At 39.7% G+C, this 27,094-nt stretch overlaps 1 protein-coding gene across 1 annotated transcript in view; it reads left to right on the forward strand.

Annotated features, from left to right (window-relative positions):
- Nucleotides 1–27,094, forward strand: part of MCUB (mitochondrial calcium uniporter dominant negative subunit beta) — a 97,329-nt gene extending 70,235 nt beyond the window's left edge. The window contains exons 2-8 of the mRNA XM_066384807.1: nt 860–935; nt 1,355–1,525; nt 5,938–6,042; nt 22,079–22,239; nt 24,090–24,293; nt 24,904–25,020; nt 26,878–27,094. Of these exons, the coding sequence (XP_066240904.1) occupies nt 860–935; nt 1,355–1,525; nt 5,938–6,042; nt 22,079–22,239; nt 24,090–24,293; nt 24,904–25,020; nt 26,878–26,955 (912 nt within the window). The 3' untranslated portion in view covers nt 26,956–27,094. The remainder of the gene's footprint in view (nt 1–859; nt 936–1,354; nt 1,526–5,937; nt 6,043–22,078; nt 22,240–24,089; nt 24,294–24,903; nt 25,021–26,877) is intronic.

A 27,094-nucleotide genomic window follows, 5' to 3' on the forward strand; every position in this document is an offset into this window, starting at 1 on the left:
TCAATTTCCTTTCTGTTATAAAATCAAGCTGTTCTTGGAATTCTGAAAAATAACCCTGTCTGAAATTATTCTACTCCACCTTACACTAGTCCCACCATAAGGACAAAGATTCCTTTGCTGACCACCAATGAAAGAGGTGCCCCTTCTGGAAGTACAGCGGGGGCCGGATAAATGGCTTCAGGGGGCTACATGCGGCCCGCGGGTCGTAGTTTGGGGACTCCTGGTCTAACCCCTTGGCAAACTGTGGCTCGCAAGCCTCATGCGGCTCTTTGGCCCCTTGAGTGTTTAGCAAAGGCCAGCTTAGGAGTACCCTAATTAAGTTAATAACAATGTACCTACCTATATAGTTTAAGTTTAAAACATTTGGCTCTCAAAAGAAATTTCAATTATTGTACTGTTGACATTTGGCTCTGTTGACTGAGTTTGCCGACCAATTAACCAAATGAGCTATCTGGCCAGGTCTGGACTGATCTTTGATCTTCATTTCTAATCAGCTAGCCTAGGGCCTGCTGATGCTTCTGGCGCAGGGGCATACTTTGAGAAGCAAATACCTAGAATATACTTGTAACTATTTATTTTAGATGCTTTCCTAAATATAAGAACCAAATTTGAAAATTCTCACAGAATTTTCAGGAGTTGTCACACCCCATGTGAGACCTTGTCCCGGTGTCACTGCTGCCCCTTCCTGTGGCGCAGGCAGCGGGCAGCCGGGCAGGGTTCAGAGCTCCAGGGGTGTGCCGGGGATGTGTGGGAAGCTGGGATTTTCATTATGCTTGACATATCAGGTTAAAAGGAGTCTTCTGGTAAAGATACTTATTTCAACTTTTCCACTTTTTCTAAAAGAAAGTCTTTCCTACAGGTTTTGCGTGTGAAGCTGTGTGGAAATCTGAAATCCTGTCAGTCACCTCTTTACAGTACAGTGGTGCCACCTGATGGTAAGCTTTCTTAGCACCCCATGCCCTCCTACACCTGGCTCCGTTTACTTCCTGTCTTTTCTGTTCCCCTAATGTCGTTATGTCTTTCAGCAAACGCCTACTCCAGCCATCAGAACCATTATAGATGAATGAGAAGCAGTTTCTGCCCTCAAAAATCTTCACTCTTTACCTAGGAAGACTCTAAGATGATGATAATAAAGTGTGATATGTGCTATGATAAAATGCCATGAAATGGTAGGGAAATCTGTAAACTCTAGGATGGTACAAGCACTGTAGGAACCATGCAAATGATCACAGGAATTCAGAGGCTTATGAATTACATGTTTAAGCATTCCTTTTAGAATGTTTGTATTTTAAAGTTATTTTTATAAAAAGTAAACTTCTTATCTATTTCTATTTTGTCTTTTTTCCCCCAACAGAAATAACAATTAATTATAGACACGGCCTCCCTTTGATAACACTTACTTTACCATCCAGAAAAGAGCGCTGTCAATTTGTAGTCAAGCCGATGTTATCAACAGTTGGTTCATTTCTTCAGGACCTACAAAATGAAGACAGAGGTGTCAAGAAGGCAGCCATTTTCACAGCAGGTATATATATCTCTATATATTATTTTTCAATTTTATCTTTTACTCTTTTTCTGAATCTTCATTTTGCTTCTTTACGAAAGAAGCTGATTCTTTAATTCCTTATAAAATAAATGGTTGGTCTTCACTGAGACCTTCATTTATATAATCAGTAATATTAAAAATTGTTGAATAAAATTAATGGAATAAATTTTGTGCAAGTTTCAGTTACTTATTTTATATAGTTAGCCCTGAGAAATATTTGATGACACAGTCATCAGTGTGTAATTTTCAGCAAAATTTGAGTAATTAAAAAGCAAAATGTAGGTTAAATAATTAAAATATCCAGGGAACAATTAAAATATACAAATAGTTCATTTATCTTTGTTATAAAGAAATTTCAGTCTAGTCTGTTTTTTGATAGTTGGTCCCCAGGCAAAATATACATATTTTTTAATACTAGAAGTGGGTAAATCATTTAGACATTTTAAATTTAAAATACAGCTTTTATGTTCTTGTAGTCTGACATGGCCTTAGACCTTGCCATCCATATAGATAAATGAATAGATTTGCATTGTTATTTTAATGTATTAACATGATTAGAATCAGCTTATTTAAAAGTCGAATACTGTTGCACTTTTGAAAAGGAAATAAACATTCTTTTTCCCTATCCAAGTTCAGAATTAATGAATGATAGATATAGAGATTGGAAGAATGGAAATTAAAGAATTTATTTACTCAACAAATAGTTATTTTACACCAAACATACCAGACACTGCTCTAGATGCCAGAGGTAGAGCAAAAGACAAACTCCTGCTCTTGTGGGGCTTACATTTTAAATTGAGAAAGAAATGAGGTCAAGAAAGAAAATAAATAAAATATTAGATAGTAAGTGTTGTGCAGAAAAATAAAGCAGAGTGGGGTGGCGGGGAGCGGGTGTGTTGTGGGGAAGCTTGCGAAGGTCCCGTTCGAAGAGGACCTGCAAGAGCTGAGAGAGCTCTGTAGATGGGAGAAGCGCTCTCCAGGCAGAGGCCCTGAGGTGGGAGCCAGTTCCTCTGTGGCTGCAAAGGAGGGAGCTGGCCAGCGGTAGGAAAGGAGGGCAGGGTGGGAGAGCCTTGCTGTAGGGCAGGGGTCCCCAAACTTTTTACACAGGGGGCCAGTTCACTGTCCCTCAGACCGTTGGAGGGCCGGACTATAAAAAAAACTATGAACAAATCCCTATGCACACTGCACATACCTTATTTTAAAGTAAAAAAACAAAACGGGAACAAATACAATATTTAAAATAAAGAACAAGTAAATTTAAATCAACAAACTGACCAGTATTTCAATGGGAACTACGGGCCTGCTTCTGGCTAATGAGATGGTCAATGTGCTCCTCTCACTGACCACCAATGAAAGAGGTGCCCCTGGCCCTGGCCGGTTGGCTCAGCAGTAGAGCGTCGGCCTGGCGTGCGGGGGACCCGGGTTCGATTCCCAGCCAGGGCACACAGGAGAAGTGCCCATTTGCTTCTCCACCCCCCCTCCTTCCTATCTGTCTCTCTCTTCCCCTCCCGCAGCCAAGGCTCCATTGGAGCAAAGATGGCCCAGGCGCTGGGGATGGCTCCTTGGCCTCTGCCCCAGGCGCTAGAGTGGCTCTGGTCGCAGCAGAGCGACACCCCGGAGGGGCAGAGCATCGCCCCCTGGTGGGCAGAGCGTCGCCCCTGGTGGGCGTGCCAGGTGGATCCAGTTGGGCGCATGCGGGAGTCTGTCTGACTGTCTCTCCCCGTTTCCAGCTTCAGAAAAATACAAAAAAAAAAAAAAAGAAAGAGGTGCCCCTTCTGGAAGTGTGGTGGGGGCTGGATAAATGGCCTCAGGGGGCTGCATGTGGCCCGCGGGCCGGGCCGTAGTTTGGGGACCCCTGCTGTAGGGTATTGCGAGGACCTTGAGTTTAACTGGAAGGGGAGCTTTTTTCCTGGTGAAACCAGAATCAGAGAATCGAGTTTTAGTCTAATGGCTACAATGGCCTAATTCTCCATCCCTGAGCCAGACAGACATTCCCCCAGTAACAGGAGCAACGAACACACATGGGCCTTCCCCACAGGGCCAGGGCCTCCCTCCCTACACAGGCAGATGCAGGCCTGGCACAGTACCTGCCTGCTAGCTAGTGCGCACTCAAGTAGTGCTTGTTAAAGAAATGAAATCAGTGAGCTTAAAGCAATGATCAGTGAGTACCCTGCTTATTTATTTTTTTTATAATTATGAATTTATTTCTCTTTTCTATTACCCTGCTTATTTTAAAAAATAATTTGAATAGCTTTGAAACATAAAGCGCAAAGAAAAAGACTAGAAATCTTAGAGAAAGGGGGCTTTTGGGCTGATTCAAAACACTTTATTGGGGTTTAAATCAATACTTGCTCAGGAATAGGTGAAAAAATTCAATACATCATTAGCTTCATCGAAGTGTCCGCGTCCAGTCTTTAGCTGTTCCTCTATTAGTATAATGGGAAAATGCCATACTTCAACTGAGATATCATATGAAGGTGATCTTTTTATAGTACTATTTTAAGAAGTTGGTTTGATATCATTTAAGTATAAATTTTTAAATGAAATTTTAAAAAATAAATTTGCAAAGTTAGATAAAACAATTGGCATATTGGTTATCTTTTTAAAGATTTGCCTGCATTTAATTTGGGCATGAGAAGAGTGTTCTTAGCTTGTCACAGTTTTGCCCATGGTGTGCGTTGACTAATTTGGCAGTCCTTCAGAAAATGATCTCACCCCACCTGATGAACAGGAACCCAGCCAGCCAAATTCTAGGAACAGACTCAGGTGTAGACTTGACTTGCTGCCACTGGAACAAAAGAACTTCAGAGAACCAGACGGGAGGCCAGCAACTGAGGTCTTCCTGATTTTACTAGCAGTGTTACTGCTATCACACACAGTAATAGCTGAGTAGCTCCAGTTGGATGTAGCCAAGCAAATGCAAGGCTGGAAGAAAATGCTCATCCTGGACTTTATATCACATAATTATAAGTGCACTGTTCTGAAGATGTAGTGATAGAAAGAGAAACTCCTACACAGCACCAGCTTTTTACTTACTGTTCGATGAGTTTGCATTCTTCAGCCTGGGTTACATTAAGTTTAGTTCAAGAGCATGGTAACACAAACTATGCTATATGAGAAGCTATGCTATGCAAAGCACACTGAGGGTTAAATTTTTCAAGAGGTTTTTTTCCCCTGAAATGTTCCTAGGATGTTTGTAGTTACTGTTAGACTCTCTCCTACCTCTCTCCACCTCCACAAAACAAACCACAGAAATGCAGGTTTACCTCTCTGGTTTAATTATGTTTATTACTACCCCTGCCACCCCTACCTTATGTAGTTTTGCCTCTTTTCATCTTTCCCAGGCTGGGAAGGGAGGGAGCCCTGTGTGTGGTGGTTTGTGGGACTGTTTGCCTACCAAGGTTTAACTAACACAGATCAGTCACCCTGTAGTAATTAAAAATAAGAGAAAGGCAGGCTTTTTAAAATGGTACTTACCTATGTGCCTGCACATGCAGTTGGGTTTGGCTGTAGCAGCAGAAACGAACTGGTGAATGCATCAGCGGATTCTGAGATTAGGATTGCCAGAAAGTCAAGCTTGGAAAAGGGCAGCAACCAAGGGAGGCCATAGCGGAGACCAGGTGAGCTCAGGGACAGCCTCATGAGCTCTGCCACCTCACAGCTCTGTAGTGCTGGTGGTTGAGGCCAGGCAGGTTTGCACTGGATTTGGGGAGACAGTAGAGGAACTGCGGAGCTGGAAAGCCTCGGGCGATACCTGTTTTATTTTAGGTTCACAGAGATGGGCAAGCGAAGAAACAAATGAAAACCTGCTTCTCGCAGTGGAGGGCAAAGGATCAGGAAAACCGCCCCTCACAGTGGTGGTGGTGGCTGAGGGAATCAGGGAACTGCACTTCACAGGGGCAGGAGAGTGATCTAGGAGAATTGCCCCCGAGGGAAGGCACCTATAGCTTTTCATAGAGACACACACACTAATTATGCAAAGTGCTTGTAGCCGGTAAACCAGCGAGCAAGCCTAACACAGCTGTTTTCCCCACAAACTGCCACCTCAACTGCTCTGGCCTTGCTGTGAACAGTTCCCACCTCCCCTGAATCTGCATGACTGTCTTCTGCAGATACAGTATCACCAGGGACATGGGTCTGGATCCCAGCCCAGCTGACAGGGTGGGAGAGGAAGCACCTGCCTGCCCTGCTTGGTCCAGTGGAATGGACAGTAGAGCAATAAGGAAGGATTCCTCCCGTGGGAACAGTGTTGGGTATAGGTAGCCCCCGAGAAGGCAGATGTCCGCTACAGTATTGTAAAGAGCTGGGTTAGTAAGTATTTCTTTAGATGTTGGGGAAAGATCCTTACTATTCTAAAAGGACACATTTTTACATTATGTTTTCTCTTTCAGATGGCAGTGAGATTGCAAATTCAACCTTGATGGGAATTTTGCTAATGAATGATTTTAAACTTGTCATTAATAAAATAACATATCATGTAAAGTGCCCCAAGAAAGGTAAGAAACACAGCTATAAAATTATTTTAACATTTCTCTTAGGCTATGGCACTTTTACAGGGAGCAAGCTTACTTTATGAATCTTTTAAAATAATTAAATGACAAGAAGGCTTTGGAGAACCATGTTTAAACTTTTCTAGCAGGGGTATAGATGATCAGTATATGTTGCCTAGCAGGACTTTTAGTCTCATATACTTTTTTATACTTTTAAGACTTCCACTGTAGGAACTTGAATGCTTAATCTGACATTATTGGGTTAAGATGTAGGCCTGAAAATCATGAAATCAAGTATCTATTGTTGTACAGCTCTTAACTCTATTTTAAAAAGAGACTTTATTTTTTAGAGCAGTTTTAGGTTCATAGCAAGATTGAGCAGATAGTACAGAGTTTTCATATACACTGTGCCCACTTCCCCACAGCCTTCCCTACTATCAAGCACCACAGTGCTACATTTGTTACAGTCCACGAAGCTACCTTGACTCATCATCACCCACATTCCATAGTTCAGGGGTCGGGAACCTATGGCTCGCGAGCCAGATGTGGCTCTTTTGTTGGCTGCAGCTACCTCGCAGACAAATCTTTAATAAAAAAAATAATAGCGTTAAAAATATAAAACATTCCCATGTATTACAATCCATTCATTTCCTACCGCTTATGTTCATGGTTGCGGGTGGCTGGATCCTGTCACAGCTGTCCTCCGGGACAACACCAAATTTTTACTGGAAACTGCGTAACATACATGGGTAGCTGTATGGCTCTCACGGAATTACATTTTAAAATATGTGGCATTCATGGCTCTCTCAGCCAAAAAGGTTCCTGACCCCTGGCATAGTTGATAATAGGGCTCACTTTTGAGGTTGTACATTTAATGGATTTTGACAAATGTGTAATGACATATATCCACTATTGTAGTACCATACAGAGTAGTTTCACTGCCCAAACACTCCCCTGTGCTCTGCCTATTCATCCCTTCCTCCCCCCTAACCCATGGCAACCATTTATCTTTTTACTGTCTCCATAGTTTTGCCCTTTTCAGAATGTTATTCAGTTGGAACCATACAATATGTAGCCTTTTTAGATTGGCCTTCCTAAATGGTACTATGCATAAGTTTTCTCTGTGTATTTTCATGGTTTGAAAGTTTATGTCTATTTAGTGTTGAATAATAATAAATAATAGTCCATTGTCTGAATGTATCAGTTTGTTTATCCATTCACCTACTGAAGGACATCTTGGATGTTTCCAAGTTTTGACAATTATGAATATACTGGCAATAGCATCTGTGTGTAGGTTTTTGTGTGGGCATAAGTTTTTCGTTCATTTGGGTAAATACCAAGGCGCATGATTGCTGCATCATATGCATATGGTAAGACTGTTTAATTTTGGGAGAAACTGAAACACTGTCTTCTGAAATGACTGTACCATTTTACATTCCCCTAAACAGCAAATGAGAATTATGTTGCTCCACATTTTCATCAGCATTTAGTGTGGCCAGTATTTTGGATGTTGGCCATTCTAATAAGTAGTGCAGTCCTATTTCATTGTTGCTTTAATTTGCAGTTGCCTATTGACATGATTTCACATCATGTCACTTACTTGCCATCTGTGTATCTATGATGAGGTGTCTGTTCAAGTCCTCGGCCCATTTTTTAAATAGGTTGTCCATTATCTTGTTGTTGGTTTAAGAGTTCTATGTGTAGTTTGGATAACAATTCATTATCAGATCTCTCTTTTGTAAATATGTTCTCGCAATGTGTGGCTTGTCTTCTCCTTCTCTTCACATTGTCTTTCAGAGCACAGGTTTTTAATTGTAACGAAGTCTAGCTTTTCAATTATTATTTTAGTGGCTTGTGCCTTTGCTGTTATATCTAAAAAGTCATCTAGGTCTTCTCCTATGTTATCTTCTAGGACAGCAGTTCTCAACCTGTGGGTTGCGTCCCCAGCGGGGTCGCCTAAAGCCATTGGAAAATACATAATGCATATCAGGTATTTACATTCCGAATCATAACTGTAGCAAAATTACAGTTATGAAGTAGCCACCAAAATTATTTTTTGGTTTGGGGTCACCGCAACATGAGGAACTATATTGCGGGGTCATGGCATTAGAAAAGTTGAGAACCACTGTTCTAGGAGGGGTTTTTTTTTATTTTTATTTTTTTTTATTTCTTGCTTTTAAGCCAGAAATGGGGAGGCAGTCAGACAGACTCCTGGATGTGCCCAACCGGGATCCACCCGGCACGCCCACCAGGGGGTGATGCCCTGCCCATCCGGGGCGTTGCCCCGCTGCAACCAGAGCCACCCCAGCGCCCAAGGCAGAGGCCACAGAGCCATCCTCAGCGCCTGGGCCAGCCCAGGCCAACTTTGCTCCAATGGAGCCTCTGCTGCGGGAGGGGAAGAGAGAGACAGAGAGGGAGGAGAGGGGGAGGGGTGGAGAAGCAGATGGGCGCTTCTCCTGTGTGCCCTGGCCGGGAATCAAACCCGGGACTCCCGCACGCCAGGCCGATGCTCCACCACTGAGCCAACCAGCCAGGGCCTCTTCTAGGAGTTTTATAGTTTTATATTTTACATTTAAGGCTATGATTTATTTTGAATTAATTTTTGTGAAGTGTGTAAGGTCTGAGTCTAGATTTATTTTTTTGCATGTGGAGGTACAATTCTTCCAACATCATTTGTTGAAAAGACTGTTTTGGCCTGCCCAGGTGATGGCGCAGTGGATAGAGCGTCAGGCTGGGACACAGAGGACCCAGGTTCAGAAACCTGAGGTTGGCCCTGGCTGGTTGGCTCAGTGGTAGAGCATCAGCCTGGCGTGCAGAAGTCCCGGGTTCGATTCCTGGCCGGGGCACACAGGAGAAGCGCCCATCTGCTTCTCCACCTCTCCCCCTCTCCTTCCTCTCTGTCTCTCTCTTCCCCTCCCGCAGCGAGGCTCCATTGGAGCAAAGATTGCCCGGGCGCTGGGGATGGCTCCTTGGCCTCTGCCCCAGGCGCTAGAGTGGCTCTGGTCGCAACAGAGCGACGCCCCGGAGGGGCAGAGCATCACCCCCTGGTAGGCAGAGCGTCGCCCCCTGGTGGGCGTGCCAGGTGGATTCCGGTCGGGCACATGCGGGAGTCTGTCTGTCAGCGTCGCCCCCTGGCGGGCGTGCCAGGTGGATCCCGGTCGGGCACATGCGGGAGTCTGTCTGTCTCTCCCTGTTTCCAGCTTCAGAAAAATACAAAAAAAAACCCAAATAAACAAACAAAAAAAAAACAAAAACAAAAAACCTGAGGTCGCCGGCTTGAGTGTGGCCTCATCTGGTTTGAGCAAGGCTCACCAGCTTGAGCACAAGGTCACTGGCTTGAGCAAGGGGTCACTTGCTCTGCTGGAGCCTCCTGGTCAAGGCACATATGAAAAAGCAATCAATGAACAACTAAGGTGCCACAACAAAGAATCGATGCTTCTCATTTCTCTCCCTTCCTGTCTTTCTGACCCTATGTGTCCCTTTCTCTATGTCTTTCTGTCTCTTTCACAAAAATAAAAATAAAAAAAAGACTGTTTTTGTTCCATATTGCTTTTGCTCCTTTGTCAAAGATTAGTTGATTATATTTATGTAGGCCTATTTCTGGGTTCTCTATTCTTTCCTTTGATATATTTGTCTATTTTTTATTCAACAATACCACATTGTCTTGACTACTGTAACTCTGGTCAGCCTTAAAATTGTGTAGTGTCAATCTTCCGACTTGACTGAGTTGGCTATACTAGGTCTTTTGACTGTTTATGTAAACTTTACAATAAGTTTGTTGACACATACAAAATAAGTTGCTAGGATATTGATTGGGATTGTGTTCAATCTATAGATAAATTTGGGAAAAACTGATTCCTTTAAAAAAACCTGATTTCTTGACAATATTGAGTCTTTCCATGAAAATGAAATACCTCTTCATTTTTTAGTTCTTTAATATCTTTTATCAGATTTTTGTAGTTTTCCTTATACAGTTCTGGTACATATTTTGTTAGATTTATACCTCAGTGTTTTCAATTTTTAGGTGAAAATGTAAATGGTAATGTGTTTTTAATTTCAATTCCGCTTGCTCATTGCTGATATATAATAAACTGATTGACTTTTATATATTAAGCTTGTATCCTGCAACCTTGTTATAATTGCTTATCAGTTCCAGGAAGGTTTCTCTTTGTTGTTGATTCTTTTAGATTTTCTTTTCTTTTTTTTTTTTTTTTAAGATTTTTTGTGTGTGTTTTTGAAACTTTTTTAAAAAAAGATTTTATTTTTATTGCTTTGAGAAACACAGAGAGGAAGAGAAAGAGAGAGAGAGAGAGAGAGAGAGAGAGAAGGGGAAGGGGAGAGGAACAGAAAGCATCAACTCATAGTAGTTGCTTCTCATATGTGCCTTGGATGGGCAGTCCCATGGTTTTGAACTGGTGACCTCAGCATTCCAGGCAGACTCTTTTTTTTTTTTTGTATTTTTCTGAAGCTGGAAACGGGGAGGCAGTCAGACAGACTCCCGCATGCACCCGACCGGGATCTACCCAGCATGCCCACCAGGGGGCAATGCTCTGCCCATCCAGGGCGTCGCTCTGTCGCGACCAGAGCCACCCTAGCGCCTGGGGCAGAGGCCAAGGAACCATCCCCAGCACCCAGGCCATCTTTTGCTCCAATGGAGCCTCGGCTGCGGGTGGGGAAGAGAGAGACAGAGAGGAAGGAGAGGGGGAGGGGTGGAGAAGCAGATGGGCGCCTCTCCTGTGTGCCCTGGCCGGGAATTGAACCCAGGACTTCCGCACGCCAGGCCAACGCTCTACCACTGAGCCAATTGGCCAGGGCCCAGGCAGACTCTTTATCCACTGCACCACCACAGCTCAGGAAAAACTTTTTTTATATGTTGATTTTACAGAGAGAAAGAAGAAGGGAGGGAGAGAGAAACATTGATTTGTTGTTCCACTTATTTATACATTCATTTGTTGTTTCTTGTATGTGCCCTGACTGGGGATCAAACTGCAGCCTTGGTGTACTGGGACAATGCTCTAACCAACTGAGCTACCCAGTCAGGGCTAAGATTTTCTGCGTAGATAATCATTTGCAAACAAAAACAATTTTATTTTTTCCTTTTATCAGTAAACATACTATTTCTGTTTTTCAAATACAGTTGATATTCAATATTGTATTAGTTTCTGGTATACAACATAGTGTTTAGACATTATATAACTTAAGAAGCAATCAACCCCATAAGTCTAGTACTACTCATCTGACATTAGGCAATATTATTATCGGTATTTTCTGTACTGTTCTTTACATTGCCATGATATTTTCTAAGTGGCAATTTTTACATCTTAATCCCTTCCCCTTTTTAACCATCTCCCAATCCCTCTCCCATCTGGCAACAATCAAAATGTTCCTTGTGTCTATGAGTTTGTTTCTGTTTTCTTTATTTTGTTTTTTAGATTTCACATATAAATGAATCATATGGTAATTGTCTTTATCTGACTTATTTCCTTTAGTATAATGATACCTTCTAGGTCCATCCATGTTGTAGCAAATGGCAAGATGCCATTTTTTTATGGCCGAGTAATATTCCATTGTGTATATATACCACATCTTCCTTATTCATTAGTCTATCAGTGGACACTTCGGTTGCTTCCATATCCTGAATATTGTAAATAAGGCTTTAATGACTTATTCAAATAACTCTTTGAATTTCTTCAGGTAAATGCCCAGAAATATAATTGGTGGGTCATAAGGTAATTCTATTTTTAACTTTTTAAGGAACTTTCATATTGTTTTCCATAGTGGCTACACCAATTTGCAATCTTGCCATCAGTGCATGAGGGTTCCCTTTCTCCACATTTTCACCAACACTTATTCTATGTTCGTTTATTGATGATAGCCATTCTGACAGGTGTGAGGTGATATCTCATTGTGGTTTTAATTTGCATCTCTCTGTTTACACTGGGGAACAAATTTATTTTCATTTCCTGTTGCATGAGGTTTTAGAACTGTTTCTATATATTTCTGCATTGCTGATTCCAAATCTGAAATCTGTTTTTTTGGTGCATGCTCTAGTTCTTATGCAATTTAAATTTCTTTTTGTTACAGTTAATGGCATGCATTGGTTTTTAAATTGGAGTTAAAGGGCAACAACTCTTGGATTGAACATAAGCACAAGGCAATTAATGTTTTACAAACATCACTTTTACATAATTGTAATTGTTTTTAAATGTAAAAAATTATCATCTGATAAAAATACCCTCTTATTTTGTTTTAAGATTGAATCATGGCTTCTTCGAGTAGGTGTAAATTTAAGAATAGTCCTGACACCTTCTGTTATATATGAGGCTGTTACACACTTCAACGTCAAAGGTGCAATATTTCATTATTTGTGACACATGCATATATTGCCTATTTTCAAGTTCCCCTTGGCAATCAAGACAGGAATTGGGCTCCTCATATTGTGTGTCATAATTGTGAGGAAATGCTTCATGACAGGACAAAAGGAAAACGCAAAGGAATGCCTCTTGGTATTCCCATGGTTTGGCGTGAACCTAAGGACCACAGCAGTGACCGTTATTTCTGTCTAATCCATACAAAAGGCATCGGCAAGAAAAAACAGCATAGGATCGCATATCCTAATATTCCTTCAGCAATACGACCTATCCCACACTCTGAGACACTCCCAGTTCCAGTTTTCAATGATTTTATTTCTTCTAAGAATGAAGAAAGTGAACATGGTGATCAAGTGTATTTTGATAAGGTGCATGAGGAAATGGTTGTAGAATCTGAAGGGTCTTCTTCTGATGCCAAGCAGTCATTAACCCCTCAGCAGTTTAGCCAACCCGAATTGAATGACTAAGAATGACATAAAAACTGTCCTCGACTTTCTGAAGTATGAGGAGCATAACTGGATTATTTGTGTGGATCTTAAAATGGTAAATTTCCTGCTAGGACAACAGAGAAGTTTCACGAAGTATCCTTGCTTTCTGTGTTTGTGGGACAGCCGAGCTCAGGAGAAACACTGGGCACAGAAGGAGTAGCCGAAACATGAAGCTCTGGAAGTAGGGATGCAAAATATTGTGAATGAACCTGTAAATCGAGACAGCATCATTTTCCCCCCACTTCACATCCAACTTGGCTAAATGAAGCAGTTTGCTCAGGCTTTGAACAGAGAAAGTGAATGCTTTCAACATATTATTTCTGCTTTTCCTGCCTTGTCTTTTGAGAAGATAAAAGCAGGTGTATTCGATGGACCTCAAATTCGAACCCTCATAGGTAACGAAGAATTTGCCAGGAAGATGAATAAGGAGGAGAAGGCAGCATGGCAGTCTTTTGTGGCAATTACAAAGAACTTCCCTGGCAAAGCAGAAAACTATTAACTTCTGGTTCAAAGGATGCTGTTGGCTTTCCACGACATTGGATATAACATGAGTGTTAAGATTCACTTCCTGAACAGTCACCTTGATAAGTTTCCCGAAAATCTTGGAGCTATTAGTGATGAGCAGACTCCTGCTGGAGCATCAAACAAGATTGTCCTCAACAAGTACACAAACACAAGAGCTACAAATGCAAATTTAAATAAGTTTTGTGTAAATTTTATGATTAAAATAAGTGTTTTAATATGTTTTATTTCAAAATTGTAGACAAATTCTGATGCAACCACATCTTTTAGTGTATTAGTGTATTTACTGCATTATAGAAATAATTATATTTTCACAAAAATGATGTCCAAGAAGACATTCTACTTCATTATGTTAAACTAAATGTTGAAAATTTTACAATAAGATGAAAACCTAAAATCTTGAATTGCAAAAAAACTGTAGTTTACAGAGAAAAACTAATGTCAATTTTGAGATCAACACACTCGAATTAGGTAAGAACAAGTGTTTTTGTGGATGCAACAAAAATTTTGCTTCCCAGTGTTATTAGTGACATTGAGCATTTTTTGATATATCTATTGGCCATCTGTATGCCTCGTTGGATAAATGTCTCTTCAAGTCTTCTGACCATTTTTAAATCGGATAGTTTATTTTTTGTGCTAAGGATGAGTTCCTTGTAAATTTTGGATATTAATTTTTTATCACTTTTATCATTAACATATAACTTCTTCTACTCAATAGGTTGTCTTTTTATTTTACTGATGGTTTTCTTCACTGTAAAAAAAACTTTTTTGATGTAGTGAAATTGGTTTATTTTTTTTCCTATTGTTTTTCTTGTGCACGGAGATATATGAAAAAAACTATTACTAAGAGCAGTGTCAAGGAGTTTACTGCCTATGTTTTCTTCTTGGAGTTTTATGGTGTCAGATCTTACTTTAAGTCTTCATTTTGAGTTTATTCTTATATATAGTGAAAGAAAGTTAATCCAGATTCATTTTTTTTGTATGTGTTTGTCCCGTTTTTCCAGTGCTATTTATTAAAAAGACTTTACTCTATTGGGTATAACTGGCAACGTAATGTGGATTATTTCTGGACTCTGTATTCTGTCCCAATGATCTGTGGGTCTGTTTTTATGCCAGTACCGTGCTGTTTTGATTACTATAGGCTTGTAGTAGAGTGTGATATCATGTATCGTGATACTTCCAACTTTGATCTTCTTTCTCAAAATTGTTTGGGCTATTTGGAGTCTTTTGTGGTTCCATATAAATTTTAGGATTATTTGTTGTATTTCTTGAAGAATGTCATTGATATTTTGAAGTGAATTGCACTGAAGCTATGGATTGCTTTGGGCAATGTGGACATTTTAATGATATTCTTTCCATCTGTGAGCATGGTATATGGTTTCATTTGTTTATATATCTTCTTGAACTTCTTTCTTTAGTGTTTTACAATTTTCCAAATACAAGTCTTTGACCTCCTTGGTTGATTTTATTTCTAGTTATTTTATTTTATTTTGATTCAATTATGATTGGAGTTGTTTTTGTAATTTCTCTTTATGATTGCTTATCATTGATTTATAAAAATGCAACTGATTTCTGAATATTAATTCTGTATCCTGTTACTTTTTTTGAATTCTTTTATCACTTCAGATAGTTGTGTGTGTGTGTGTGTGTGTGTGTGAGAGAGAGAGAGAGAGTGATCTCTAGGGTTCTCTATATACTGTATCATGTCATCTGCACATAGTGGCAGTTTTACTTCCAATTTGGATGCCTTTTATTTTTTAGTTTATTTGTTTATTTTTTGTCTGATTGCTGTAGCTAGGATGTTTTTTAAAAATAGATTTTAGGGGGTGTGTGAGAAATTCCGATTTGTTGCTTCACTTATTTATGCATTCACTGGTTGTGTCTTACATGTGCCCTGACCAGGGTTCAAATTTATAGTGCTGGCAGGTCAAGATGATGCTCTAACCAACTGAGCTACCCAGCCAGGACATTTTGGGTAAGACTTTCAATACTATGTTGAATAAAAGTGGTGACAGTGGACATCCTCATCTTGTTCCTAATCCAAAGGAAAATGTTTTTAGCATTTCACTGTTGAGTATGATGTTAATTGTGGGTTTGTCATATATGGCCTTTATCATGTTGAGGTATGTTCTTTCTGTTCCCACTTTGTTGAGAGGTGTTTTTTTAAAAATCATAAATGGATGCTGGATTTTGTCAAATATGATCATGTAATTTTTATACTTCATTTTGTTTATGTGGTGTATCATGTTATTTGATTTGCATATATTGTACCAACCTTGCATCCCTGGAATAAATCCCAGTGATCATGGCATATGATCATTTTAATATATTGCTAAATTTGGTTTGCCTGTATTTTGTGGAGGATTTTTGGATTTAAGTTCATCAGAGATGTTGACCTATCTATAATTTTGTTTTTTGTAATATCTTTGTCTGATTTTGGAATTGGAATTGGAATAATGGTCTCCCTCACAAAATGAGCTGGAGAGCCTTCCCTTCTCTTGAATTTTTTGGAATATTTTGAGAAGAAAGACATTAATTCTTCTTTGAATATTTGGAAAAATTAACCTGTGAAGCCATCTAGTGCAGGACTTCTGTTTGTTGGGAGGTTTTTTTTTTTATTACTGACTTGATTTTCTTAGTAGTTATTGTTCTTTTCAGAAGATTATATGTTTCTAGGAATTGATTCATTTCTTATAGGTTGTTCAATCTGTTGGCATATTATTTATTGTTCATAGTATTTTCTTATATTTCCTTGTAGTGTCAGTTGTCACTTTTTATTTCTGATTTTATTTATTTGGGTCTTTCTCTCTCTCTCTCTTTTGATGATTTTGGTTAAGATTTAAGGTTTATCAACCATGATTATTTTTCAAAAAACCAGCTCTTGTTTTCATTGATCTTAAGACTCTGTTTCACTAATTTCTGTTCTAATCTTTATTATTTTCTTACTTCACCTCACTAAGGGTTTTTGTTTTTGTTGTTTATTTTTATTTGATTTTTTTTTTTATTTTTCTGAAGTGAGAAGCAGGGGACGGCAGCCAGACTCCTGCCTGCATCTGACCAGAATCCACCTGGGATGCCCACCAGGGGGCGATGCTCTGCCCATTTGGGCCATTGCTCCACTGCAACTGGAGCCATTCTAGTGTCTGAGGTGGAGGGCATGGAGCCGTCCTCAGCGCCCGGGCCAACTTTGCTCCAATGGAGCTTTGGCTGCAGGAGGGGAAGAAAGAGAGAAAGGAGAGGAGGAAGAGTGGAGAAGGAGATGGGTGCTTCTCCTGTGTGCCCTGGCCAGGAATCGAACCCAGGACTTCCATATGTCGGGCTGACATTCTACCACTCTTAGAAGGAGTCAGATGTATCATTTTTCTGCTTTTATTATTTATTTTTTTTATCCACACGTACCCTTTTGTACCTTCCCCCCACACCCCTTTCCCTCTGCAGACGTAACTTTTATGTTTGTTCTCCTGTAGGTAGGCTGTTTTTTCCTTTGCTTTCTTTCAAGATACTTTCTTTATCTTTGATTTTCTTCAGTTTGAATACATATGGTTTAGGAGGCTGGGGCCATTTATAATTTTTATATTTTCTGAACTTCCTGAATCTATTTATGGTTTGGTGTCTGACGTTAATCTGGGGAAATTCTCAGTCATTATTGCTTCAGATACCTCCTTTCTTCCTCCCTCCCTCTACCCATCCTTCCTCCTTTTCTTCCCTTTCTTCCCTCCTTCCTTCTTCTTGTAGTCCTATTTCAGGTGTGTTACACCTTTTGTAGTATACCAGAGTTCTTTGATATCCTGCCCTGTTTTGTTCAGTGTTTTTACCCCCTCTTGTTCTTCAGTTTGGGAAATTTCTATTGACATCCCTAAGCTTAGAAATTCTTTCCTTGGCCATGTCCTGTCTACTAATGAGACCATCAGGGGCATTCTTCATTTCTGATAGATTTTTTGATTTCTAGTATTTTATTGGATTCTTAGAATTTCCATCCCTCTGTTTATATAACTCATCTGTTCTTGCATGTTGCCTACTTTTTTAAGTAGGGTCCTCATGTTAATAATAGTTATTTCATATTGTTGGTTTTCTGTTCCTTTCTCTGTTCTCCATCTGGTATTTCTGATATGCATGTTATAATTACATTTTGTAATTGTATCACACTTCTTGTATATTCTGTTCCTTCTTCTTCATTTTTCTTTTCATTGCCTTTCTGTTTGGGAAGTTTTTATAGACATCCTTAAGCTCGCAATTTCCTCTCCATTGTCTAGTTTACTGTTGAGCCCATCTAAGGCATTCCTAATTTCTGTTATGGTGCTTTTGGTTTCTGGCAGTTGTTTTATTTTTGATTAGCATTTCCACATTTCTGTTTAAATTACTCATCTGTTCTTACATGGTGTCCACTTTTTTCATCACAGCCTTTTACCACAGTCACATTTGTCTTAATTTCCTGGTCTGACAATTCCAAAATCTCTGCCATATTGGATTCTGGTTCTGATTCTTGCTTTGTTTCTTCAGTCTATTTTTCTTGCCTTTTACCTTGCCTTGTAACTTTTTTTTGAAAGCTGGAAATGATATATTGGGTAATAGAAACTGAAGCAGGTAAATCTTTAGTGTGAGGCTTTATGTATATCTGGATAGGAGTTTGGCCTACCCTGCAGACATGAGGCTCAGTGAACCCAGGTCTCACAGTGAGCCAGGTCTCAGGGTTATGAGGTGCTTCACTAAACACTGACTCAGACTTGTCCAGCCTCGCCTCACAATGTATATTAAATTAGTAGGGGCATAGTAGGCATGAGAAAATGGCAGAAGCATTGTATTGGGGTAATGGAAAATGAAATTTATAAAATGGTGAATTTGCAATTTTAAAAAATGTATTTATATTTATAATCTATTTCTTTTTCTAAAGCATTGTCAAATTTGGATTTGAAAATTTAGGATATGAAAATGAACTCTACGTTAAAAACACATGTAAAAGGCATAAACAGCTTCTGAAAATAAAATAATTCTCTCTCATTTTTGGTTTTGTTAGGAGATATCAGAGACAAATGTTTAAATTGGTAATTCAACATATAAATTCTGCAATGCCCACATTTCTGAAAGACTATAACCAAAGGTACTTGTCTCTGAACTTAGATAAACATTTTGTGTCACTTGACTATCTCCTTGACCAAAATTTAGTCAGGCTGTCTGAGCCTTTTTCTTTACTAGGCCTCACCTTGGCCTATAAAAACTGTGAACTTTCAGCACAATTGATTTTTTTTCGAGAGAGAGAGCTAGGAAGGGAGAGAGAGGAGAAACATCAACTTCTGGTTGTGGCACTTTTGTTGTTCATCAGTTGCTTCTCATATGTGCCTTGACTGGGGGGCTCCAGCAGAGCCAGTGACCCCTTGCTCAAGCCAGTGACCTCTGGGCTGAAGCCAGTGACCATCAAGTTATGTCTATGATCCTATGCGCAAGCTGGCGACCTCAGAGTTCTGAACCTGGGACCTCAGCATCCCAGGTGGACACTCTATTCACTGTGCCACCACCAGCCAGGCAGCACACTGATTTTTACACACACACACACACACACACACACACACACACACACACACACACACACGGGATTCAGCCAGTTCGCTCCATTTAGCAGAACCAATACCTAATTTTTTGTTGAGTTTGGTGAAACAGTTGTTAAAATGGCACTTGCAATCAGGGTTCTCTCTAAGATGGGCGCCTGGGCAGCCACCCAATTTGAAAATTACAAACTTACATTTCTTACCCTTTTTTAACATTCATCTCTGTAACAGTGTATTCTAAGCACCTATAGTAATGTTTATTCCGTCCATCTGTGAAAACAACCTGACAGCATTATGCTTTAATGTTTATTTATTCATTTTATAAAACTCATTATACTGTTGATGAAATACTACATTTCAATTCCCTCTTGTTTGTTACTTCAGTATACAAACATATAATGTAAAGAGAAAAAGTGCCAAACAATAAGGGGGTGACAAGCCAAAAGATATTTGGAAATATTTTAAATAACAGTTTTATTGTTTTTGTCAGGTATTATTTAATATTTTTTCATTAATATTTAAAAATTCTGCCTGACCAGGCGGTGGCGCAGTGGATAGAGTGTTGGACTGGGACATGGAGGACCCAGGTTTGAGACCCTGAGATCCCTGGCTTGAGTGCGGGCTCATCTGGTTTGAGCAAGGCTCACCAAATTGAGCCCGAGGTCGCTGGCTTGAGCAAGGGGTCACTCACTCTGCTGTAGCCTCATGGTCAAGGCACACATGAGAAAGCAATCAATGAACAACTAAGGTGCCACAATGAAGAATTGATGCTTCTCATCTCTCTCCCTTCCTGTCTGTCTGTCCTTATCTGTCCCTCTATCTCTCTCTGTCACAAAAAAGTTTTTTTTTTAACTCTTTCTTATAATCTAGTTTTGTGTGCCTCTTTTATTGTTCTTATTTAAGTATTAAATAATAAACTACCTTTCAGTATATCGTTTGTTTGTTTTTTTATATTTAAAACGGTTATTAGGGCAGAGAACCGGTTGTTAAATTACTTGAATCCCACCACTGCATACACCCATACTCACTAAAAGACTTGAATAAACAGCAGCATAGTTTCTAACAGCTCAGGGCCATTTCCCTAAAATGATGGCTCCAGCCTTCTTAAGATGCTTTCCTGAGAAAGCTCAACACTGCGGGGGGAATTCACTATTTGTTCATTTAAAACCTGGTGATGCTCAGAGAGGTCTGAACCCCCTTTCAGAGCAGTTAGTTACTTTAGAAAGCTTGCAATTATAAACCCTTTCTCTACTCCTGTGGAGTGTAAATCTTCTACCACCCACAGCTGTCTCCTTAGGAACCTAAGAGGCAGAAATGCAGACATTCAAGGAAGTAACTCTCGCCTTCACTTTCAGCCTGGTGGGCCCCTGGCTCTGACTTGCACCATTGCTTTTTGTTTGATTCTCTTCCAGAACTGGCCAGTTAATAAACCCAAATGGCCCAGTCTCATTAACAAACCCCTATTCTCACTATTTGCAAGTTTCCACTTCTCTGCCTCTGCTTAAGCCCCTGCTGTTCCCCTCTCTCCCTTACAATGCCCAGCCACCTTCGGACAAAAGTTGAGTTCAATGCACGGTGGATCCCTTTCCCTATTGGCAATAGTTACTGACTGAACTCTTTCTTTACCATTTTAACTAGGGTCTGGCTTTATCACTGATACACTCCACAGCTTTAGAAAAATTGTGCCCCATCCGTACCTTTCTTCTGTATGGAGACCCTTTAAATACCAATATATAGTTCATGAAAACAAAAAGACTTTGACTGTTCTACAAATCTCAAAAGCCTAGAAGGGAACTTCTGGTTTTCACCTCTTTGAGACTGCTTTAACTTGGAATGTGGAAGGGATTAAAGACCACAACAAAGTCTTGAAGAAGTGGATGGACATGGAAAAGAAAAAACTTCAGGACTACGGGCAAAACTTTGAAAATCACTGAGCTAATAATACTCCAGGACCATGAATCTTTCTGTCGGCAGCTGCTTGCTGCTGCTAGGCGGGAAGGGCCCATCCTCCCTTCCTCTCACCTTGCCCCCTTCTCTCAAGTTCTCTCCCGTGCGTGGGGAACAGTGACAACCCTCGAAAAGGTATCAAGACAGCCCAGTTTTATGTGAATTCATAGACCTATGGAGGTGAATGGATGAGAGAAATCCATATGGTGCAGTAGATGGAACATTGGACTGGGACCCAGAGGACCCAGGTTCAAAACTCCAAGGTCGCTGGCTTGAGCGCAGGCTCATCTGGCTTGAGTGTGGGCTCACCAGCTTGAGCGTGGGGTTGCTGGCTTGAGCATGGGATCATAGATATGACCCCATGGTCTCTGGCTTGAGAGCAAAGGTCGCTGGCTTGAACAAGGGATCACTCGCTCTGCTCTAGCCCCCCGGTCAAGGCACATATGAGAAAGCAATCAATGAACAACTAAGGTGCCACAATGAAGAACTGGTGCTTCTCATCTCTCTCCCTTCCTGTCTGTCTATCCCTATCTGCCCCCCTCTCTCTGTCTCTGTCACACACACAAAACAACAACAACAACAAAATTATGTTAAAGACTCAGAAATGGTGACTCCGTTTCTTGACATCCTGAACCTCCTTTCAGTTCTCTACCTTGTGGTGAAGAACTTACACTTGAATTGTTTTTCAAATGTGTATTACACTTTTGTTTACATGTTTGTACACCAGCTTCCCTCCTCTGTGGATCCTAAAATAATTTTTGGATAGATGTTTGGAGGGTGAGGGAGGGAAGGATCTTGGGTTGAACTCAAGTATTGTTATATGTTATGAACCCATAAACTAAGGTGAGGTATTCACCTGGGTTCTGGTAGGGGGATATTCTTCTTTGTCTTCCTTAAAGAAATAGCCGAAGTCATGTTACAAAGAAAAGGGAAAAACAAAAACATAATACTTTTAAACCTACTGTTTGGTAATTTATCATTCCAGATTAACTTTATATGAGGAGTAATGGATTACCTGAGACTAGAAGAAAGGCCTATACCGAATGTCTCCTAGGGTAGGGAGGGCTAACAGGGTCAGCCACGGGAAAGCAGGTTTGGTTCCTCGGACTTAGACTCTGGAGGAAAAAATGTGGTGACTACCTTGTGTTTCCCTTGTGTCCTTTTTTTTCAGAAAAACTGAGTAATGAGCACACCACTGAGATGGAAAACATGAAGTCTTTGGTTCACAGACTGTTTACAGCCTTGCATTTAGAAGAATTTCAGAAAAAGAGAGAGCACCACTTACTGGAGAAAATTGACAACTTGAAGGGACAGCTGCAGCCACTCGAAGAGGTTAGGAAGCATCACAGTTGAATCTGAACATAATACCCAGATTTTATTGAGTGCTGTCCCTGTGAGCATTTTTCTGAATGCTTTACGTATACTCACTTTCTCCTTTATTCTCACAGTGAGACATGAGTTTGGTACTATTATCTTTCTCATTCTTCATATAGGGAAACCGTGACAGCAAAAGACATAGCTAGTATGTGGTAGAGCCAGAGCTTGAACTCTAGTGGTCTGGTTCTAGAGCTAACATCTTAAACTCTGTGCTCTGCTTCCTCTCCACAGATGGGCCGTGATACCTCTGTAAATGAGTATAATTGAGCTGGGATGCATTAGCTGCTCTATTACCACAGTTTCTGTTTTAGAGACTAGGCCCACGGCCCCAGCTCTGCGTAACAGAATTGCAGCTGGAAAGTTAGCGATGGCTTCCCTAACATCTGAGGTTAATCGGTGGCAGAGAAAAAAGAATTTTGGAGGGGAGGAGGTGGTAGAGTGAGTCTGTTTTGAGGGGAGAAAAACTGCATTTTTTTTAAACCTGTGGTTTTTAAATATGGGTAGATGTATGCGTAACTTTGTATATGAATAGAAAGTTTCTGGAGATAAAACAAACTTTTAATAATGAGTAAACTCTTAGGATATTTAGGGAATAACAGAGAAAGGGATTTTTATATTATTTGTTGGGTTATGTACCTACATTTTCTTTTTTCTTAAAAAAATTATTTAATTTTTTCATTGATTTGAGAGTGATACAGAAAGAAGAAAGTGATGGTGTTGGGGGGAGAAGCATCAACTCCTTGTTCCCCTTAGTTGTGCACTCACTGGTGGTCTCTCCTGTGTGCCCCGCCAGGGGTGGTTCCTGGGACCTCGGTGCACAGAGATGATGCTCTACCCACTGAGCTCCAGGGTCACAAATTTTTTTTAATTTGTTGATTTTAGAGAGAGGAATGGAGAAAAACATCGATTAGTTTTTATTTATTTATGTATTCATTGATTGATTCTTGTAGTGCCCTGACTGGGGATTGAACCCTGAACCTTGACGTATCGGGATCACACTCTAACCAACTGAGCTACCCGGCCAGGGCCAGGGTTAGGGTTAGGGTTATTTTTTCCTTAAAAAATTGGTGGTATATTTACTTACATTAAGATTAAAAAAAAAAAAAAAACCAAAGTGGACCAATGGAAAGTTTTTCTCACCCTGTCCTTCCAGACCATATCCCCACACCCGTGAGCCATATCAGATTTTATGTACAGATCTATTACTAATGTTTCCCTTTTTCAGAAAAGGACCTAGGCTGTTCCGCACTATTCTCACCATTTTTTGCTAACAGTATACAGGCATCCCTCATTTTATTTCTCTTCATTTCATTGTGCTTCATAAATATTGTATGTTTTACAAATTGAAGGTAAGACCCTCTCCTATCAGCAAAAAGATAACGATTTGCTGAAGGCTCAGATGGTGGTTAGTGTTTTTAGCAACAAAGTATTTTTAAATTAAGGTGTGTATGTTGCTTTTTTGTGACATAATGCTATTGCACACTTAATAGACTACAGTATGTTGTAAACGTAACTTCTATATGCACTGGATGACCAAAAATGTTCATGAGACTCGCTTTATTGCAATATTTGCTGCATTGCGGTGGTCTATTCTATTAAAATTGTTTTTCATGAGCAGATACTTCCTTTATAATTTAAAAAATGATTTATTAATGAACTGATTTGGAAATAGGTGATCACTCATTAATGTATATGTTTTATAACTGTGCTTTTTCATAAATCAGACCATTTAACGTAATGTGGATGTGCATTGTTTTTGTTCCTTTATTTTTTGTAAACTGAACTAACAGTCTTTTTTTTCTCAGATGAAAGCTAGAATTGAAGCTCGCTCAGAAGCCAAGAGCAGTGGACTCCTGTGGACTGGATTAGCACTGCTGTCCATGCAGGGCGGGGCGTTGGCGTGGCTCACTTGGTGGGTGTACTCCTGGGATATCATGGAACCAGTTACATACTTCATCACATTTGCAAATTCCATGGTCTTTTTTGCATACTTTATAGTCACTCGACAGGTGAGTAATTTGTTAGGAAAATAGTAAGTTAGAACATCTTCTGCAAATAATTCCTTATCCAGGTCAAGTAATGAGCAGTAAAGCCTTTTTATTTACTGAATTACTGCTATCTGGGTTTTTATAAGCTAATAAATATTATTGTGGGTTTTCATGAGGATGGAGATTTATACATAACTCAGAGACACTGGATGTAACTTTTATAGAGAAATAAATATTACAACTCACAAATTCTTCCATTAAAATAAACATATCAAATTTATGTTCTTTGTTCCCTCACTTATAAATAAAATTGAATTTCTATTGCAAAACACCCAGTACCTTTAGCTTTATCTCATGATTATTTTGCCAAAAATTTCCATTTCCTTTTTCTCCCTTCTATCCCCATATGTGTGATTTCTCTTCCCAGCTTGCTTGCTTTTGAAAAGAGCAGCTGATCTTAAAATAGATGAAATGTTTTGCTTGTGCTGCCTTATGTTTGCTGTGGTAGCGACTGCAAATATTTTACTCATCTGCCTTTGCTTTGGTGTTGCTAAGGCAAGTATCTTTTTAGTGGAGCCATTATGTTCATTTAAAACATGTTCTCATGTTCTCCGTCTCTCTTTTTTTTTAGGATTATACTTACTCAGCTATTAAGAGTAGGCAATTTCTTCACTTTTTTCATAAGAAATCAAACCAACAGCATTTTGATGTGGTGCAATACAACAAGTTAAAAGAAGATCTTGCGAAGGTACTTTATTGCAAATACAGTATCTTATAGCTGGTCTTGTTTGGGAGCCAGAACTTAGTATTAAGGATATACAGTTGGTGGCTTATCCTCACAGGTTAAATTGTCCATGTATGGTGGTTCAGTGAAATAGTTGACTTGTCTAATACTAATTCCATGGCCTACAGTTTTATCATCTTCTGTATTTTATATGATAACTTTATTTATTTCCTTTTTATTGAATTTATTGGAGTGACACTGGTTAGCAAAATATACAGGTTTTGGGTGCACAGTTCTACAGCACATTATCTGTGCACTGTATTGTGTGTTCACCACCCAAGTGACACGGCAATAGCTTTAAATGTGTATGTGAAAATGTCTTAAATGACTTTGAGATCGTATAATAATAGTTTTCAGTACAAATTTATCTCTAGGTGAGTATGTGTTTTTAAAGAAAACAATCCAATACCAGCTTACTTGCAGATTTGTAACCTATTTAAGAACATAAAGAATTATAGGAAGATCTGCAGTGATGAAGAATTTCAAGCTCTCTAAAGGCATTTGCAAGTTTCTTCTCCTTAAATATAGAAGAATCAATATATTATTCCTCCTCTAATCTTTTCCATCTGTAAGATGAGAAAATGGAGGCATTTAATGTCACTTGCTTGGTTATACACAGAAAGTGGGGAAATCAGGGTCTGGAGTGAAAAGTTTGTCTCCGGTGCCTCTTTCTCAGGCAGCGTTTGTCTCTGGCCTCCCAGTGGGCTCATCAGCTTGTTCAGATAGTGACTTCTCAACACATAACTTGATTTTAAATTTTCTTAGTAATTGTATGAGAAAAAAAGTTCTGGTAAAAATATCTTCCATTACTCAATGTATATTCACTTAATAGCCAGTGATCATCATATCCTTTGATACTGGTACCTTCTCAACCACCCATTCCTTAATTAAAAGGATATTACTAAGATGAAATTTGTAATCTAAAAATTGGAGTTAAAGAGACTTAAAAATTTTAATTTACTTAATATAATCACTACTTAGAAGAAATATACTAGTGCTTTTTTTTTTTTTTTAAATTCAGTGGGAGGAGAGGGGGCAGAGACAGACTCTTGCATGTGCTGGGGCTGGGATCCACCCAGCAAGCCCACTAGTGGGTGATGCTCTGCCCATGTGGGGCACTGCTTTGTAACCCAGCAACCGAGCTCTTCTTAGTGCCTGAGGCAGAGGCCATGGAACCCTCCTCAGCGAACGGAGTCAACTTGCTCCAATTGAGTCATGGCTGCAGGAGGGGAAGAGAGAGAGACAGAAAAAAAATGAGAGGGGATGGGGTGGAGAAGCAGAAGGGTGCTTCTCCTGTGTGCCCTGACCAGGAATTGAATCCAGGACATCCACACACCAGGCCAATGCTCTACCAACTGAGCCAACTGGCCAGGGCCTAATAATGCTTCTTTAAAAAATATAGTGGATACTCTTCTATTTGAATGATCCAATCCAAGGATGCTAAGGAATGGTTTATAGCACTGGGCATTTAAGACTTAAAGTAGCTCTCTGTGAAGTATATATGTTTTTAAGGTAGTAGAGTTGAAAAAAATAGGAAAACTGACAGATCACAGAGTGGGATTTTTTTGTTTTTGTTTTTAATACAAACTGGAAAAGCCATTATGAAGGGGGAAACAAACAGAATAGGAACTATATGGATATATTAGAAACCTTAAACCCACCTTTTCAGAAAGAAGCCAGATGAATTGAAATATTGCAGGGATTTATCACTAGTAGTTTAGTGCATGTATTGACCTAAGGAGATATTTCCTCTCCTGCAATCAGTCATGCTGATACATTTCCTGTGCTTTCTGATCAGGGACTTTTTTTTCTCCTTGACAGGCTAAGGAATCCTTGAACCAGTTACGCCGCTCTCTCTATTTGCCAGCACAAGTAGAGGAACTCGATGAAAAGAATTAATCTTACATTTTTAAATGTCATTGAATTTTTTCATTATGTATTGATTTTGCGTCTTAGAAACTGGAAATTTTTGAATCCCATAGCTCATTTGAATTTGACTATTTCAATATCTTTTGTTAATAAAAAACTGCTTGCAAAA

Source organism: Saccopteryx leptura, chromosome 5 (assembly GCF_036850995.1).
Source record: "Saccopteryx leptura isolate mSacLep1 chromosome 5, mSacLep1_pri_phased_curated, whole genome shotgun sequence".
NCBI lineage: Eukaryota > Metazoa > Chordata > Mammalia > Chiroptera > Emballonuridae > Saccopteryx > Saccopteryx leptura.